This window comes from Amblyomma mixtum, chromosome 7, assembly GCF_055824585.1.
Source record: "Amblyomma mixtum isolate Tamu chromosome 7, ASM5582458v1, whole genome shotgun sequence".
Taxonomy (NCBI): domain Eukaryota; kingdom Metazoa; phylum Arthropoda; class Arachnida; order Ixodida; family Ixodidae; genus Amblyomma; species Amblyomma mixtum.
In genome coordinates, this window is record NC_143018.1 from 87,136,082 (window position 1) to 87,155,818 (window position 19,737).

The 19,737-nt window shown below is 48.2% G+C and overlaps 2 protein-coding genes across 4 annotated transcripts in view; one reads left to right on the forward strand and one right to left on the reverse strand.

The window, feature by feature from the left end:
* The window catches only part of LOC149336723 (UPAR/Ly6 domain-containing protein bou-like), a 126,493-nt gene extending 112,428 nt beyond the window's left edge, over positions 1-14,065 (reverse strand). The window contains exon 1 of the mRNA XM_089553070.1: positions 13,850-14,065. Coding sequence (XP_089409196.1) covers positions 13,850-13,910 — 61 coding nt within the window. The 5' untranslated portion in view covers positions 13,911-14,065. The remainder of the gene's footprint in view (positions 1-13,849) is intronic.
* A 3,455-nt stretch (positions 14,066-17,520) lies between these two features.
* Tdh (L-threonine dehydrogenase) overlaps positions 17,521-19,737 on the forward strand; it is a 63,360-nt gene continuing 61,143 nt past the window's right edge. The window contains exon 1 of one of the 3 annotated variants that reach the window (XM_089553078.1): positions 17,521-17,647. The gene's annotated coding sequence lies outside the window, so the exon portion shown is untranslated. Of the gene's footprint in view, positions 17,759-19,737 lie in introns of all 3 variants that reach the window. The other 2 variants (XM_089553073.1, XM_089553077.1) reach the window with 2 other exon arrangements.

Consider the following 19,737-nt stretch of genomic DNA (forward strand, 5'->3'; position numbering starts at 1 on the left):
GCGTTTGACCTTTAGCGGAGTGAATATGGGCGACCAACTCGCTCCTTCATATAGCCCGGCTGCAGTTACGCCGCGCTGCGCACCTATGGCGCTACTGCCGCTGTGACGTCATACCAGCTGTAGATTATGTTTTTTTTCTCTCAGTCGCAACACCATCAAAAACAAAATATAAAAAAAATTACCGAAGACGCTTTGAGTCCTCGCGCAGCGGTGGCCGGTAGCCAAGCGTGACCTGTAGACGCCGCGCACTGCGTTCCTTAAGTTGGAGGCGCTGCGCTTTTGCTTTCTCAACCTACCAGGCTTAACCAAAGCTAAGCCCCCGCCAATTTTTTCTCTCTTTCTCGCCGATTCTTATATCTGCGGCTGTCGCACAATCGATGCGACGATGTTGAAACATATCTAGCTCGTAACTCAACGCTTCTGCCTAAAAGCTACTGACATGCACGAAGAATCCGCGATTATAAATACACACGACTGTGTCAAGACGTACTGAAACACTCCGAGTGCTCCTAAAAATAGCACACATCTTTAAGCCCTTGTGTTCATGCCGAACACTGCCATCCCTACGACCGGGTAGCATGCAAGCGATGGCGGCACGCGGCGACGTTACGTCCTTCGCACTCTGGCAGATAGTCTCGCAATCTGTCACCTCAATTTGCTCATAAATCGATCAATCAACATTATTGGTGCCGCCGGCAATTATGCACCGACCTGCAGCGGTATACTTGCTGGGCACCGAGTGGGCGTATACGGGCACAGCAGGCATCTCGCCGTGTAAAGAAGCCGTCCGTGACACGTAAGAAACGTTAAGCCAGCTCTTCTTTAGCGGCAAAGAGAATTTTCTTCTTTAAAATTTTGGAAATCTGCTTCATAGCCATTGCAAAAGCTATATTGACGTCTAAGGTGACACAGCGGCGATGACCGGGCCGATGCGCCTGCCGAGGCGAATACGCGCTCTACCACAATATCAAGGGGGAAGGGCAACCGGAAACCCGAAAGTACATACGAACCACTTCCACTACAAAGTATATACGAGCTCAAAAGGGTTGAGATTGGGCGAGTTGGTACGAATTCTTACTGGATGGATGGAATTCTTACTGTTGTGGCACCACAAGTACAAGGACGTAGACGGAGTGACGACAACCCAAGTGCAACACAAGTGCACACAAGTGCACACAAGTGCTCACCAGTGCTCACTTGTGTTGTCGTCACTCCGTCTACCTCCCTGCCCTTGTGGTGCCACAGCAGTATGAATACATACGAGCGACGCTTTTCGGTGAAGACGAGGAAAATGCCCAGCTCGCAGTTTGGTCTTGTTCCGGAAAGTTCTCGCTCATGGAGTTTAACACCCCCCCTCGAGTAGGACCATCAGCCATAGCCACATCCTGCACATGTATTTGGAGCACCGATGCGGCGCACATTCAATTTCTATTGAAGGACAGCGGCTCGCCGCAAGGAAACACGAAGCGTATATAGTTCAGCGCACGACAGAAAAGCACACCCAGTATCGTTCCTTGCCGTAACAGAAAATTACCTCATTTAGACTCGCAAGTCTATACTTAAGCCCCTCCCCCCCCCTTTTTTTTTGAAGTTTTACTCGAATTCTCCGAAGAATAAAAAAATTGGCGGGGGCTTAGCTTTGGTTAAGCATGGTAGGTTGCGAAACCAAAAGAGCAGTGCCTCCAACTCAAGGAACGCAGTGCGCCGCGTCTACAGGTCACGCGTGGCTACCGGCCGCCGCTGCGCGACGACTCAAAGCGTCTACGGTAATTTTATGCGAAGCATACTACTTCAGCTACCACTTCAGCCCTTCACCGTGGTTGTGCGCCTCCAAATCACGTGATATATGACGTCGCACCACGTGACTCGATGACGTCACGACAGTGGAGAAACGGGGGCCCACCTCGCGCCGTCGCTGTGGTTGTGCGCCTCTAAATCACGTGATACATGACGTCACACCACGTGACACGATGACGTCACGACAGTGGAGAAACGGGGCCCACCTCGCGCCGTCGCTGTGGTTGTGCGCCTCCAAATCACGTGATACATGACGTCACACCACGTGACACGATGACGTCACGACAGTGGAGAAACGGGGGCCCACCTCGCGCCGTCGCTGTGGTTGTGCGCCTCCAAATCACGTGATACATGACGTCACACCACGTGACACGATGACGTCACGACAGTGGAGAAACGGGGGCCCACCTCGCGCCGTCGCTGTGGTTGTGCGCCTCCAAATTACGCGACACGATGATGCTTCGCAGTCTCCAGGCTTAACCAAGTTAAGCCTCAGCCATTTTTTTTCATATTTTGTTCTTGATGATCTTGCTACTGAGAGAAAGAAAACATAATATACAGCTGGTATGACGTCACAGCGGCAGTAGCGCCACAGTTGCGCAGCGTGGCCAACACACACCGTAACTGCAGTCGGGCTCTCTGAAGGAGCGAGTTGGTCGCCCACAGTTTTAGCTGTGCGTCCGCAAAAGCTGTGCGTAGCGCGCAGTGCCACCCGTCCTGGCAACGACAGTTTTAGTTGGGAGTGGCTAGCGTAGCGCCCGGGAAGCTTAGGATACAGTGGCGCCATCTATCGACAGCAAGTCAAAGCTCCTGAACTGTGTGCTGGGAAAATTTTTTCCTCTTTTATTAATGGGAGTGGTGATTGCATTCGAAGGCTTTTTTTTAATGTAAATCAATTGAATCAAATGCAAATATAAATTCTAGCGCAAAGTTGGAGAAGTACTTTACCGGAGGTCGTTGCTATGACGACAGTGTACGCCGTAGGTAGTTAGGCTTAACATCAAGAAATTCTTGGATTTATCTAAAAAACGATGACTATTTGTCACATATATCGTTACGGAGGGGTGAGAATGCACAAAATAAAAGTGAATACAACCGTTTAGAGCGAGCAGCGGCGATGCAGTATTTGGTCCGAAGCGGGCGTGCAGGGCGCCGCCATGTTGCCTACGTTAACCACGCAAGCAACGCAACGCAAAGTCCGCTGGCTTGCGTACGTACGCAAGACGCACGGATCGCGCTTGCGTTCTGCGCATGCGCACTACGGTCCCTGCAAGCTCCTTGCGTACGCTAAGCTCTTGCGGACGCACAGCTAAAACTGACCCGCTAAAGGTCAAACGTAACTGCGGCCGGGTCACGCGAAGGCTTGAAAGTGCGAGTAGTATTGCTTTCGCAATAAAAATCTCCCGTATGGAAAATTACCGAGTACTTGGGACCCTTATTGGCATAGAAACAGCCAGGAATAGTTTTCCGTTCGCGTGCTGCAACCAAAAGACGAGCGGCAAAGAGTGCAACCGCAGAGGACATGCACGGTGTTTGTCATTCGCGCAGCAGAAGAAGCAGTCCATTGCTTGCGCTGTAGACATACGTGTAGCGAGCGAAACACAGTGGCAGAAGAGAGTCAAATTGTTATGCCTCCCCACGTCCGACTCTCCTTTTTTTTTTTTTTCAAAAGAGAGCGCGTTCCGGACAGTGCGTAAACATTCTCGAATAGAGGTACAACTATCCTCGTAGATGGTAATCCAAAGGAGCGGAACGGGGACGAAATCGAGCAGACCACCTAGCGAGAGTCAAATGGCTGGAATTTGAAAAACTGATGATGTAAATAAAACAAACTTCAAACTTCAAACTTCAAACTTCATATTCGCCCGACGGGGAAAAATACACCACGTACGTCCGATGTACCTTAAGCAACATACTTTTTAAAAGGCGGATCACGTGTATACGTCATACGCGAGCACCATGTGATCTTTCTCTCACGACTAGGGGAAACTAGAGGCACCTGGGCTCGTTTACCACAGTTCTCACTGAAGGAACGGCTGAATTGCATACATGACAGATATGAATCCAGCATTCGAAAGAGACGGTCATGGCGTCCGCATAAGCTCACTTCACTATGCGCACGATGTATTTACCTACCTCTGCTACCCGCTGCAAGCCATAGGCCGTCGGCGTTCGTTGTGTTCATTGGCGTTGTCAACGCTTTATACTCCGATCATTTTAAGGAAAGTAAATGCGCATAACTGGCTCCCTAGGTCAGTGGACGCCTGAATCGTGCTCATAGGTACGTGGGGTGATGAGAGAGAGATTTGGGCTGCAGGCATTGATAAGACTGTGCCAGAAACGCGGCGCTGAAGCCATATGCCGTCGGCGTTCATTGGCGTTGGCGTTGACAACGTTTTACACTCCGATCATTTTGAGGAAAGGAAGGCGAGCGCGCGCGGAGAGGCACGCCAGCTGTGCGCCGTGTGACGTCACTTGCTCCTCGCGCATGCGCAGCACTGCCCTCCAGGAGCCACGCGAAACTGCTCAACCTCGGCCAGTGTAGCTCAGGCTACAAAACATTTATCAACTATTAAATAATTAGAGAGATGATTGGGATAGGGCTCTATTGGCCCCTTCCCCTCACAATACTAGGTGGAGTCCCTATTCAGGGGCCCCATTGGCAAGCAACGCCGCCAGCGTCCGTTGAACCGAGGCCTTTTGGGCCTAGAGGTCTTTACAGCCGAGCAGGGCCGCTTCCAGTCCTCTCTATGGGGTTGAGGTTCGGGGGACAGATGGGTTTCATTGGTACGCCTAGGTGTCAGCCACCTCCCCAAAACTGACACGCGCCATCAAAGGATGCGTTGAAATGCTTCAGCACCGACAGGCACAGTACAGTGTTGGTGAGAATTTTGATGAGGAGGCGCTCGTCAACGCGATCCATTCCCTTATAACGGTCCGGGTAGCGCCGGTGCTCCTCCTCGGAGTAATAGGTGATGTGTTTGAATGTAAGGGCCAGATTGTCTGATTGGGAGTAGGCTTCCAAGGACAGGGAGATAGCCCGGGGAGAGAGTGCGCGGGCGGCCTGATCGGCCTGTTCGTTTCCCTGGAGGCCCTGTTGAACGGGGGCCCAAATCAGGTTACGGAGAGAGAGTTGGATCTTCGTATCGCAGTATGCGCCGGGCAAGCGGGGGAACCCATCCCAGCTCATAGTTCCTACAGGCCCCTCACGAGTCGGGGATGAGGTATTTCGACTTGGGATTAGCGCGAGCAAGAGCAATTACAATCTCCTCCGCGTGTATCGCTCTGTAGGTTTTGAAGGCACCGCGGCATCATCTACGAACGCAGACAGAGCTGCAACGAGCTCGACCAGCCGCAGACGTCATTAATGGGCGTTCCTTCCGTTTCTGCACAAGAAGCCGAAAACGGCAGTGCACTTGATGAGGAGGCGAAGCGCAAGAGGCGCCCGTGTGCTGTGCGATATCAGTGCGCGTTAAAGATCCCCAGGGGGTCGAAATTATTCCAGAGACCTCCACTACGGCGCTCCTTTTTCTTCATTCACTTCCTCCTCAATCCCTTCCTTTATGGCGCAGTTCAGGTTTCCACCCAAATATGTGACAGCTAATTCGTCATTTCCTTTTCTCAAAACCAAAATTCAGGGGGGCACTTTGTTGACCAAAAGTGCAGTGCGGTGTTGCTGCTTGTGTCACTGATGTGCGGTTAAGATGTTAAGCTTCGCCTCCAACAGTGGAACGCGGCAGCGTCTTGCAACCCTGCCACAGAGTCCACAGAACGCCATCGTACATTCGGCTCTACGCCTTGCTCGTCGGTAAACTGGTTTTTGACGAAAGGAAATGTATCGTCTCGCATATCTCGGTGGACACCTGAACCTCGTAGTAACGGGAAGGGAGGAAGATGGGAGTGAACGAAGACACCGTATTTACTAGACGCGCCTTTGTTCACTCCAAACCATCGAGCTGGCATGCATATGCATGGCGGAGTGGTTAGCGTGCCCGTCTCGCACTCCGGAGGCCCTGGTTCGATTCCCGAACTCGACCAGTTTTTTACTCGGTTTTATTTATTTCTCTGGTTTGACTAGAGGGGCTAATTAGGCTAATTGGTAAATTAAGCTATTAACTAACCTCAGTCCCACTAACTTGGAGCATCACTATACCATCCCTTTAATTGGTTGCATGGTTACTAGCCAAAGTACAATTAGCCCCGTTTGAAATTCGCGCACTGTGACGTCCCGACCGTTTCGACCAATTGAAAAGCGTGACAGCCGAAGGCGAAGCTTACAGGCGAAGCTTAACATCTTTACCACACATCAGTGACCGCATTTTATAGGTAAAAAAAAGTGCACCCCCCCCCCCCCCCCCCTGAATTTTGACGGGTGTCCACCGAGATATGTGAGACAGTTACTGCGTAATTTCCTCAAATACAATTTTCATTTTCTTCATTACGGGCCATCTTTGTCTTTCTTCTTTCACTCCTACTTCCTCCCTTCCTGTACGGTGCGGTTCAGGTGTCCGCCGAGATGACAGAGAATTACTGCGCCATTTCCTTTCCTCAAAAAGCGTTGCGTTCAAAAGGCAAGGCATCGCGCCGAACGGGTGGTGGCGTTCCGTGGACTCCCTGGCAGCGCTACAACACACTGTCGCGTTCCACTCCTAAAGGCGAAGCTTAAGCGTCATTAATTAGCAGTTAATTAGTATTCAGGCGTTAATCAGTAATTAACCAATAATTAGTTATTTGTCATCACTTTGTAATTAGTACTCAATTACATTTGACGCCACCAGTGCCACAGAAGCAGTCAAAGTGGTGCGGAAAACGCTTTCGCCTCTACGCACTTAGACAGTGCCCCCTGAATTTTTCAATTGGTCGAAGCGGTCGTGACGTCACAGTGCGCGAATTTCAAACAGACCAATTGTACTTTGGCTCGTAACCATGCAACCAATTGAAGGGATCGTATAGTGATGCTCCAAGTAAGTGGGAATGAGCTTACTTGATTGTTTAATTACCCAATTAGCCTAGTTAACTTTTCTAGTCAAGTCATATAAATAAATAAAACCGAGTACAAAATTGGTCGAGCTAGGGCGACTGATGTCGCCCGGTGCACACACACACACGCGCAGGGAGAGTGAGACGGATAATGAGTGTCCATGCAATAAGGCGCTGCTTCCGGGTAGAGGCCTGCATGCCATGTCAGAAAACTCGCGCAAATGCACCGGCTTTGTCCACAAGTTCTTATGGCGCAGTTGACCAACATCCGTTCCCACTTCAGTGGCCACGCAATGTTCGCATTTGGTTTGTCACAGAGCGATAGGTTATTATCTTTAAGCGAATGATGGAAGTAGGGAAAAAAATTGAGACGATTACGGTAGTCGGCAACGCGAATTCCAGCGCAGCTCTTCACACGCCAGCCGCCGCGGTGGCTCAGTGGTTACGGCGCCCGGCTGCTGGCCCGAAAGACCCGGGTTCGACCCCGGCCGCGGCGGTCGAATTTCTTTGGAGGCGAAATTCTATAAGACCCCGTGTACTGTACGATGTCAGTACACGTTGAAGAACCCAAGGTGGTCGAAATTTCCGGAGCCTTTAGGCACGACGTAACTCCACTAACTTGTACATACATCCTCAAAATCCTTTCTCAGCCGAAACATCTCTGTTACCCAATTGTCACGAAATGCCCATCCCGAATACTCTTCAACAACAAGCACCATGCGATTAAGCCGTTCCTCTTGCACTTCGAAGAAAAATGTCAAGCTCTGAACATAATAAATGAAATTAAAAATATTGCCCCAAGACACGAAGCGCTACCACCGTGGTACACTCTCCCCACTGTGTGTGACGTCACACTAACACGCCTCAGGAAAACCTGTACACCACACGACCATCTAATACAAGAATATCTAGCACTACAAGAAAAATGCAGAAATTATACTGCATTTTATACTGATGGGTCAAAAACTCATGCTCAAGTAGGAAGCGCAGTAATACAAGGAAAAAATAAAAATGCAGTACGACTGCCCTCATGTGCTACAATTTTCACCGCTGAGTGTTATGCCATTTGTGTTGCGGTACAGAAAATAACAAATGAAAACATCAAAACAAGCATCATTTATACAGATTCACTGAGCGTCCTTACAGCATTAAACTCCAAAAATGCCACGGAGCCACTGATAGGAAGCATCATACACAATATAGTAAAGGTCACAACACAAAAACATGTTATAAAATTCTGCTGGGTTCCCAGTCACGTTGGTATTAGGGACAATGAGAGAGCCGACATGTGTGCTGCACAAGCCAGAACCATGGAAATAAAACATGTGAATTTGCCTCCTAGGGATTACATGAGGTTAGTACGTATCAAACTAAGAGCCAAATGACAAGCTTCCTGGGAGAATGAAGAAAACAACAAGCTGCATATTGTACAGCCCATTTCAAAAGAATGGAAATCAAGCCGCCATAAAGAGCGTTTTATCGAAGTAATTTTATGTCGTTTACGCATAGGTCACACACACATCACCCATAGCTTCTTATTAACAAAAAAAGACAAACCTGTGTGTGAAATGTGTGGTGAGGAGCTCATAGTTAATCACATTTTAATTTCTTGTTCGCATCTCGAAGAACTTAGGAAAAATTTTTTTGTGTATTTTACAATGAACACATTCCATTTCATCCGGCATTGCTTTTAGGCGAGCAAACACTCGTCACGTTTTCACTTGTTTGCAAGTTTCTAAAGAAAGCCAATGTTTTAAATCTAATATAATGTAACATCTATACACTTAGTATAACATCATCTAACCTTGTTTTTGGCGCATGATAGCCACAGTTGTTTATGCGCCATAAAACCTCATATAGCTAACTAATTTAGGCACGACGTCCCTCATAGCCTGTGTTACTTTGTGATGTTAAACCAACATAAAACCAAACCAAGCCACCGCTGGCAGGTGATGTGTTACATTGCTAGCTGCCCTTCGGAATGTTCCTGTGGCAGCCACCGTCCAGGTGGCGCTTAGCTCTGATACTTACAGCGGATCTAAATGTCAAGAGGCAGGCAGACAAGCGAGACAATGAGGCCGTATACCTTTGCAGGCAATGCGACATGGCGACGAAGATGGAAGTGATAATGAGCCAGCACACGAAAGTGTGCGAACATGTCAGGCAATTAGAGCAACAGCTGCTGGCTGAAAGGGAAGCGAGAGCAGCCGTAGCGCAAGGGCTCACAAAAGTGGAGGTCGAGTGGACCGGTTACGCCATTTTCGTTCAAAATGGTGGACGTGCAAAGCAGGACGACGAACCTTTGCCCCGTGAAGAGCTGGAATCCGATGATTTATTTATTTATTTATTTAAACATACTGCAGGCCCTTTTCGGGCCCATGCAGGAGCGTTAACAATGCATCCATATGATCAAACAGAAAAAAACAAAAATACAAAAACACAAAGATGTTCTCTGATCCAAACACAAAAATAATATGAGAGAATTAAATAGCAAAGTCAATTTTTTTCAATATAATTAACAAATAATTTCACCAAATCTTCAGGTAATTTATTCCAATAGGGTATAGCAACTGGAAACGGAGTACTGGTGGATATTTAGACGCTGACTGGTTGACGGACTGTTTTGCTATGGTTAGTTCTAGACGAGTGCTTGAAAGGAGTGTGTAGGTATTGTGAATTTGTTATTTTGAAGTGACCGTGAAGAAGATGAAACAAAAACTTTAATCTTTAAATGGTTCTTCGCTGTGACATGCATTGTAAATTTAATTGAATTATTAGACTGGTAGCGCTAGTTTGGCGTGAATACTTTGAGTAAACAAACCTTACTGCTAGTTTTTGTATGCGCTCTACTTTGTTGATTATTTTTTTTTTTTTTACTAAAAGGGGACCAAGAAAGAGTGGTGAAAAGCTATGCAGCTGCAGCCGCGACGTTAAGCCGAGAAAAGGGCGAAGGTGAACAAAATAATGAGGCGACAGGAGCGCACGTTCAAGGGAATGAGTCAGGGAAACGAGGTTAGAAGACCGGAAACGGCTGTCTGACAGTGGTGGGGGACTCGAATATGCGCAGGTGCGACTGAGGGCCGATGCACGTCTCAAAGTCCCAGCACTGTCGGGAGAAACACTGAAGTCGGTCATTGAACCTGCAAAAGGTCAGGTGCAGGAGAACAAGGAACGGCAAACTTGTAGTGATGGCTGGAGGCCTGCGCGACGTTCTTAAAAGTAAAGGAGGTGCGGTGGCAAAGCGCGTAGCAAGCGAAGTGAAAGACGACGTACGAACAATGACACCGCAGGTGCGAATCGCGGTGTGCACACTACCAGAGGTGAGCTACCACGTACGGCATTCGTGTGGAAGATGCAGTGTTGGCTGCAAACCGCGATGTCAGCAAGCTGAGACATTAAAAGCTGTTCGACATAGTGAAAACCAACAAGAAACTGCGAGTAACGTGTGGCAAGAAAGGTTTCCAACGAGATGGCATCCATTTTAACTGCGGCATGGGCGGGACAATAGGATGGAGATTTGCGGGTAAAGCCGTAGCTCTTCTAGGCGGGGGGTTCAAACTTATAAAGAGGGAGTAACGAGTACGGGCAGCTTTCGGGGCCTAAACCGATAGTACGCAGTGAAGAGCTCTGGTCTAAGCACAAAAGAGAGCTGGGGGACACAAACGCCATCAATGAGAGTAAGCGCGAAAAGGAATATGAGAGAAATCGTAAAAGAAAGCAGATGAAGAGGGATAAGTTAGCAATATAGCTTACGTAAATATGCAGGGGGAAAGAGCACCAGCAAAGTGCCTTGAGAGTAAGCAACACATTCAAACGGAGAGTATAGTGGCTTGAGAGTAAGCAACACATACAAACGGAGAGTATACAATTTTCCCCCGCCGTATGTTCTGCCGCTCGGTGACACACCTTGCACTCTGCGCATCTACCCAAACACTGCATCTACCCAAACACTGCGCAGAGTGCAAGGTGTGTCACCGAGCGGCAGAACATACGGCGGGGGAAAATTGTGAGCTCTGCAAAAAGTGTGAACCACGACTTGATGGGACAAGGATTCTGGGCAGGAGCGGTGATAGTAAGGCACGGCAGGTTTTGGAGGCGCACCACATAAGGAAAAGAGCCAAGCTCCGCAGTTCTGACAGCCTGGCATACGGTCATGGACAGCGGTCATAACTTATCCAACGATTAAGCGAATGAGTTTACCGAGGTCACTTCTGTTTTCAGTCTGAAACGGAACCGATGAGAAGTCGCGGATGAACCCCTTTCCAATGAACATTAGCCCTGAAACTTGTGCGTCAGATGCATACGATAATACTCCCCTATACACGTTTTACGTGCGCTCTGTTCTCGGATATACCATTTAGGACAGCTCAGAGGGCATAGCCTCGAAGTTTGGGCGTGTAATGGTATCGCATTAGAAGAAATGGATGCTTCTTCTTGGATACGATATCGCCCGGCCGAAATTGAGTTTCTGCGGATGACCTGTTATGATGAAACTATAGGCCACAGCCAATCAGTACCTGAATGCCACTCTGCGCTGGCTGAGCAGTCAACAACCAGGGCTGATAAAACTGCACGCGTGCGTTTGTTGAAGCGTAACGAATGGGTCTGGGGCCAGGAGGTCTACAGTGGGAAAGATTGCCCGGGCTCACAACAAACCACGGTGACATAAAAAATGGAAGCGATTGTGCTGAAAATTTAAACCAGCACGGAAATTATGCGGACGACGACCAAGAAACGCAGAAACAACAACCCGTGTTTCTTCGTCGTCCTTGTTTTATCGCGCTGCTTACATACTTAATATCAGCAACCGACGTATACCCACAGTTATGTTTTAATTAACTTTATTACACTTCTTGAGCTTAGAATTTAAAGGGAAGGTGTGCAGGTTTATTTATTTATATATTTATTTATTTATTTATTGATACTGTTGACCCTCGCTTGAGGGTCGTTACAGGGAGGGTATACAATGCAATGTGCAACAGACAAAATTCATATCTCATAACATCAAGTTGGGCACCCTCGACACAAAATGTCGATAGAACGTTCGCACTTGTGCACGTCGGATTGCCCGACAACTTCAGCAGGCAAAGCATTCCAAATTTCGATCACATCAGGAAAAAAAGAGTGACGAAAAACATCAACACGTGAGTCGTAAGGCTTGAATGATCGAGTGTGGTTTGTTTTCGCGATCCGTCTTCCCGGAGGCTGAACATATCTATCAGTTTTTATCTTAAAGTGCCCTTGAATTACACCTTTCAACGCCACAGTTCGAGCCCTGCGGTAGAAAGAAAATGCGGTTGCTTTTATGTTTTCTGTATACGTAAGACGTGATTTACACACACACATGGATATTACCTTAACCTGCTGCCGTGGCTGCGTGCAAACCACACGCGGCGTGCAATTCCACGCCGGAGTATTTGCCGAAAGAATTATGAAGACAATTCACAGCTCAGCCTCAACTTTACTCGCAACAGTCTCGACCTCCAGCGCCCCAGTTCCTCGATGAACAAAACGCTGTCTTTCTACAGAAGGCCAACGCGGGAGTTTTGCATTATACGACGTCCTACGATGCCAGACCCGGTTACCCACGAGCGAAGTATCTCAAATATGTATATTTAAAAAAAAATAAGGAAGGGGCATATTTAAATTGCCTTGAGATCGATTTTCCCAACCTACCTGCAAACCCGAGAGGCTCTGCGTGCGTGTTTGTGGACGCGACCTGGACACTCAAGAAATCTTCGTAAAAAAAGACGCGAAAAAAATGGGACGAAATCAGGTAAATCTAGCGTATCGTACAATTTTGAGACAGACGCGCAAAGTGACGCAGAAGGTCTTTTTTATAACAATAAACACCTGTGCGTTTTTCGGTAGATATGGCTGAGGTGAGCCTGCCTTTTACATCAGCTTTTTTTTTTTCTGGCAAGCGTGATCGCTTTAAAGTGCCCAAAATGGGCCGATTTTTTTGCATAACGACTTCTCAAGACAAGAATGAGTCAAAAGAAGTATAACTGTGACCCTGAAAGCAGCGCTGGGTCACGGTGCGTAAAGAGGACCAGAAGTTGCAGGATTGTTCTTCTGGGAGCGCGTGATTTTTTTTCTGCGCAGTCCAGACATGTCCCCTAGGAAAATCTAAAATGTGAAAAATTCGCGCACCTGGGTAATAAATTAGCACCTGCAGAAGATAACTTTGGGAATCCGATATTTTCTGCGGGCCGAAAGCGTGGAAAACAGCTGCAAGCGATGAGCGAGCAAACGACACGCATGAGAGCATCCAAAAGTTGCACGATTTTTAGTCTGCATTTCTGGCGCATGCTCAGGATTTTCATTCATTGTATTAGTGTTCTGTTTGTATAATTTTAATAATGCAGTAATCTTCGTTCTTTGCCGCGCTGCCATTCTTTTGCTTACTTATATGTCATGCAAAGTGTCTTATTTGTGCTTTTGATTGATTCTTTTGCTTACTTATTTCATCCAGTGTGTCTTATTTGTGCTTTTGTTGTTTGTTTTATATTTGTGGTTTTTTTTTATTCTGTTCAATTGCCTGTGCCCCCCCCCCCATGTAATACCCTCTCGAGGGCCTTTAGGGGTATTCTGTATAAATAAAAATAAAATAAATAAAGTTATCGAGCAAATTACTGCAGAATTACACGTTGGACGTTCTGGCACGGGCTGTTGCATATCCTTCGGCGCAGCAGTAAATAAAGCAACAGACAACGGCGCACTCTTACAGGTGAGCGATATTTGACAGAAACAGCAGCGTCCAATTTCGTGGTTATCGGATGAGGTCGCAGACCGTTGTGGTGCTAACTACGGCGACACAGAAGTTTCAAAGGTTAATAAACTTAATAGTATTGAAATATAAATTAACGACATGCTTTATGAAACCATTGAAACCATTTGTTGCCAGTGACGCGCATTTGCAGTCGTGCACTAATTAGGGAACACATCAGGAACTTCCATATGCCAGCGAATACGGCACGAACCTTCTCGTGTTAGTGAATCCGCACTGAATACAGACTCCGCGTGTACCGATAATTCAGAAAACTCAAAATGAGAATCGCAGCCCACTTACCTTGGCGCGCGCAGAAGGCTAGGATCGCCAGGGATGCGACCACGTCGATCGAGTGAGCCATCGGCGAAAGCAGTAGCCGCTGGTGCTCGAACACTGAGTCAGGGCGCTTGAAGAGTGTTTTAGGTCCTCAAAACTTTCACACTTGGTTTCGCGAGACCACGCAACCGTCGATCCTGCCGCTGCGGCCGTCGCAGGCGGCGACGACGAATCTGCGGGACGCCGCCATGTTCATTTTTTCCCCCTTTCCTATTTACCCTTCCGCTCCTTGTTTTGTCTACGCGGTGTGTTTTGGAAGTGGAAACCCTACGCTCGCGAGAGTAGGGACACTCGTCGTTCGCGGAGTCCCTATGTTGGCAGACGTCGTCGAGAGAAGGAAGGAATGCGGAACCAAGGGTCGATGCTAGGGTACGGACTCCCCGCTCTCCGCGAGCGATGGTCTAGAACCTGATAGGAGTTTGGAAACACCCGCGTTTTTCGCTTTCCGCGAGACAGTAACTGTGGCTTGCAGGGGTCCGATGTTCTCAGGCTACATGCAGGGGGACAATGGAAAAAAGCAAAGCACTCGTCCGAGCAGGTAAACCCGAAGTTTCGCTTTTCAGGGAACATAAGTGGTGTGGACTTTACGAGCTTCGACTAAATTGCATCGCAGTGCTATGGCTTCGATGTTTCCGATAACCAGGAACGCTACGGATCGAGATCGAGGAACTGGAATGCCAGCGGATAAAAATAGTCCCCCATTCGGCCGTTTTGATGCCATCCGCACCACGCAGAGTATTTCTCTTATAGCGTCCCTTTAAGATTCTATTCAGTGCAGTGATACACTGCAACTTACCTGTCCTTCGGTCCATTCCCGGCTTTAACTATATACTGTCTCGTCCGACCAGAGAAGCAGTCAAAAATACGGAAGAACCTCTCGCGCCATCACTGTAAGTTGAAGTTTGTCGTTCGAAATGTGCGAATAAACAGTGCAGGAGTCTCAGAAAATGGAATTGATTTACTGTTCGGTGTAAAGAACATAATAAAGAAACGCCTTGCTGGGCAAGTTGGTAGCTATTCATCTTTGGTTACAGGCGCGAAAAAAGACACAAGGCAGAAAGACGGGACGAAGCGCCACTCCCAACTGATTTATTCGAAAGCAACACGCACAAATATATACCGTCTTACATGCAGGGAATGCTATCGTCTTCAAAGTTGATATGATAGTGAATGGGTCAAAAAATTGTTCTCAGCCTTATACAAAGATATGGATGTGTCGCTAACTCCTCGGAAGCATGTGCGTCTTTGTACAAGGCTGAGAACAATTTTTTCACCCGTTCGCTATCATATCAACTTTGAAGATTCCTTGCATGTCAGACGGTACATATTTGTGCGTGTTGCCATCGCATAAATCAGTTTAGTGGTGCTCCGTCCCGTCTTTCTGCCTTGTGTCGTGTCTTTTTTCGCGCGTGTAACCAAGGATGTAAAGAACAGAGTTGGCAAGCCGTAAAGATCTGTTTGAAACAAGCATTGTGCAAAGAAAATATGAAAACTAAAACAGAATTTGCAATTTTCCGTGTTTACGCAAGGGTATAGACAAGGACAGAGCAGACTGTAGGACAGCTTTAAATATTATCAAATTATTACGACGTTTGCGCATGTTAGCGCGAATATCGAGAAAAAATAGATGAGGTGACACGCACCTATAAACCAAAGAGCTGACGCATCCTCAACGGACCGCTATCTTCTGTTTTTATTTTTTAGTTGCGGAAGCACTGGTGGAGTAATTTTTCCTGTTCGCATTCATGGCCGAATTTTCTTGTCATGAAAAAATATAAAGTAAGATGGTAATGCGCATACACCCTGACAGCGATGATTTCATTGGGGGGTTGGTTGAGATAGTTATGAGAATTCCACCGTCATTCCCATACCTCATGCCGAACTGAAAATAATGATAAACAGTGGCGCGCATACGGTTGAGGTTTACTGTCTAATTGAAGCTTGCTCTGTTTGAAGCAAGGCCGCTGCCAATTCATTTTTCACGCAGCTTGCCCGAATTCAACGCTTACAATTTCTTTTGCTATACTGGCAACTTCAGCTATTTGTCTCGACTCGAAAACTGTCGGAAGAGGTGTTCGCTTCGCGTAAAAAATCGCTTTTCGCGAACTGCGCATTCCCCCCCCCCCCCCCCCCCCCCCTCCCTCCCGATTTGAGTTAAGTTCGGTTCAATGCTACTATATATCTAGGTGTTGTGAGTACAGCCGTTTCACGGCACCTTGTTCGATTTGCTCGGCTTATCCGCGGGTATGTTTGGCTTAGGTTGGCTGCTGTATGACGACACCCTTAGTCCGTTACTCAATGCGTAACCTATCAGTAGCAAAATTAACAACAAAAAAGAAAGTGATCATCTAACTGAAATACTCAGCACGGAGAACTCGGCCGTTTGAGCCTTAATAGCTCATAAACCTAGCGTAGAAACCTGCCTGGGACGAAGCTTTACCGGGAGATGACGCAACTATGCCCGGCACTGATGCAATTCAAATTTAGCCTCGGCCGGAAAGCGGGAATTGAGAAATGCAAAACCACACCCGGAATTCCACTTACGCTAAGGAGTCTTACGAAGTGGAAATCGATCGAGGACAAACCGGTATAGTGCTGTGCCTTTCAAAGAACCGGAAACGCCATCTCTTGGCGAGCAGGAAGCTGTTCGTTCCTGCCGACGACGAGCCTCTAAGACGAGGGATCGCTTAATGTGACACTGTGTAGCGAATCTAGGACGGACGGAACCTGTAGCGTAGTGTTCGCCAGCTAAATGGACTCCGGCACGCATCCCCGAGTTGATTTTCTTTCTGTCCATCTCTTCCGTACAAACATCCCCGATGTACCCTGTAATGTTGTATCGAGAGCAACGTCGCTGTAACGACAGAAAGCCGTTGCACTCCATTCTTTTGCTTTTCGTCTGCTAGGCTTTTGGAAGAAGCAGACGGCTTTAGTGGCCGCGGTTCGAAGAAGCCCCGGCGGACCGTACTTACATGCATACCTCAATGGGAGAGGGAAAAAAGAAAGAAAGAAATGAGAAACGGAAGCCTGCAGCAGCATCGTGGAACAAAACAAAAAGAAGCAGACACACCTGGGAAGTAGTGCGCATTGTATGGGCATGGCTGACCCGCGAGGGAAAGAGGACTTCACGAAAACACAATTTGCTCGTATACCTGTCATTAACGTTTCCCTCCTCTCCTCCTCGGGTCTATTGTGTCCGCGCTTGAACCAACAGCGAGGGCAAGAAAGAAAGGAAGAAAGAAAGAAAGAAAGAAAGAAAGAAAGAAAGAAGGAAAGAAAGAAAGAAAGAAAGGAAGAAAGAAAGAAAGGAAGGGAGAAAGAAAGAAAGAAAGAAAGAAAGAAAGAAAGAAAGAAAGAAAGAAAGAAAGAAAGAAAGAAAGGGGCATAGGGTAGACGACTTGAAGGGTGGAAAGAGGGGGTGAGGGATGCATAGAGTACGCACGGCGTTACACCTGAACAACGGCTCGTCATAACCGGCTTCATCTCGAGCCTGCCCCAGAGAGCTAGGCAGCACCCCCCCCCCCCCCCCAACTCCCCTCCTTTCTTCTCCGTTGACCGAGAGAAAGGGAAGAGGCTCACGCCATCGCGCGAAGCCCCTCAAGGACGACGGCCGCACAAGCTCTACACCTTCCCGGGGGCTCGCCGCTAAAGGATAGGGGCTCGCTGTACGCAGTGTACGCGTTGTGTGTACGTGCGGCAGAAACGTGAGCGGGACGCAGAAGAGGCGAGGCCGTGCGAAGACGAGAACACGACCGGGGCAAGGTGTGTCTGTGTGTGAGTGCGCGCTTTGTCCGAAGCAAGCTGGTTGGTAGTGCTGGCTCTTTTCTATCTGAGGATTACCCGACTCGCAGGAGGCGATAAAGAAAGCGAAAGGTGCGCTGCTCTTCTTTTCATTGACTTTTTCATATTTGGTAACGGTGCGATGTCTATTGCGGCGTACTGGCTAGTCGTCTGCGTTGGGGTGAGAGCCGCCGCCATGGCTGCGAAGTTCGTCTGCTTCGCAAAAGCGCGTCGATGTCGTCTGCTACATAGGCGGCGACCAATCCCCGCTGGCGCGCTCTTGGTGCTTGATACTGGTTAAGACGGCCTGGCTGAGAAGCCACGCGATAAACACTGGTTCAGCCGCAGGAAGCTTGAAAAGGGGGAGAAAAAACGCGTGATGCTTGGGGCCGATCGCACTTGACACTTCTACACGCGTCACAAAAAAAAAAAAAATCCCGAGAAACTTTATGCTCATTAGCCGATACGTGGATATTCCGTGCTCGTCATTGGCTGCCTAAATTGGCCGGCGCTTAATATTGTGTCGCCCTTAGAAACACCTGCACTGTTTGCGGGAACGTCTTGGCCCACATCTCCGGCTCAAATCTTTGTCGTATGTACACAGACGCGATGCGCGCGGCTGCAGGTCGGTTCAGTGATGTGGAAAGACGGTATTAGTGATACGATGGACAGCGCACGGGCGCTTGAGCGCGCTCATAGCAGTCATTCATATTAACTGAACTCCGTGCACTGTAGAAGCCGGCGATGCAGAGAACCAACGCGTATTGTAGACGGAAAAGGCGTTCCGAATGCTCGCGCTCTGCAGTTATGTATGCAAAGTGGATACCAGTTATGAGGTTTCAACTGATCTGGGGGAAGATAATAAGCGGTCAAAGTATGCCACCGTCTGCTCCGATCTAGCCAGTGCTTTCAGCCGTGATGAATGTCTCCCCCTTTTTGTTATGGTGGTAGCCAATGAGGGACGTTGTCCGTGGTAAAAGTGGCCCATACGCAATGTAACTATCCCAGGTGGGCATGAGCCATTCCTTACAACAATTTCCATAGAGAGTCCATATAGTATAAAGATATTCTGTATATCTGCAAACTCTCTGTATGTCTACAGACAGACCATACACTCTCGGGCTGTCTGCGAGTGTGAAAACTGTAGAGACATTCTATATACACTTTTAGTTTCCATGCAACCTGCGACAGTCTATATCCTGACTCTATATCATGGCGCTAAGTTTCACAGTCCGTCTCAAACTTCTACAGAGAGTGCAAAGGCAGCAGGCAATCCGTGCAGTGTACAGACAGTTTGTATTCCTGACTGAATGTAACGGACAGTAATCATGACTATAGACAGTCCACGCATACGGACCATCTGTCGACAGTCTATAGCCTTTTATGGATGCGAATAAATTTTGGTGACGGACTCGTGGGCTGGGAACTGAGTGCTCTCGAAAGCCTCTCACCTGTGGTCCGCGGGTGTGAACCCGGTGGCTGATGCTGCGTAGCTATTGCCGCCTGCCCTTCGGTCCCGGAGGGATCGGCGCGCTCTCGTGGATAATCTGTTTATGGGGGTTTAACGTCCCAAAGCGGCTCAGGCCATGAGGGACGCCGTAGTAAAGGGCACCGGAAATTTCGACCACCGGGGGTTCTTTAACGTGCACTGACATCGCACAGTACACGGGCCTCTAGAATTTCGCCTGCATCGAAATTCGACCGCCGTGGCCGGGATTTTCTGGACGCTGTCTCTCAGCACACATCTCCTACTCCTTCCCTCGTTTCGTCCAAGCTTTTATATACGACAACAGGATGAGCAGCCGGCAACAAAAGTTCACGGGCCACGTGTGCTCGGGGACAAATTTACTGAGGCGCTACCTCGCGACCCACTCTGGTATTGACGAAGGCGAATGGATCATGGAGGCCTCCGGACTTTTTTTTTTCTTGTTGTGTACCTTAAGGGATCGGTCCTTTAACGGCTATTCCCGCACTAATTTGGTACCATTCCTTGTCCGTGTAGTCGGAGCGGTTCTGCAGAGTATCCTTACAATATTAATTGGCCTGAGTCAGACGAGTTGATTCACGATCTC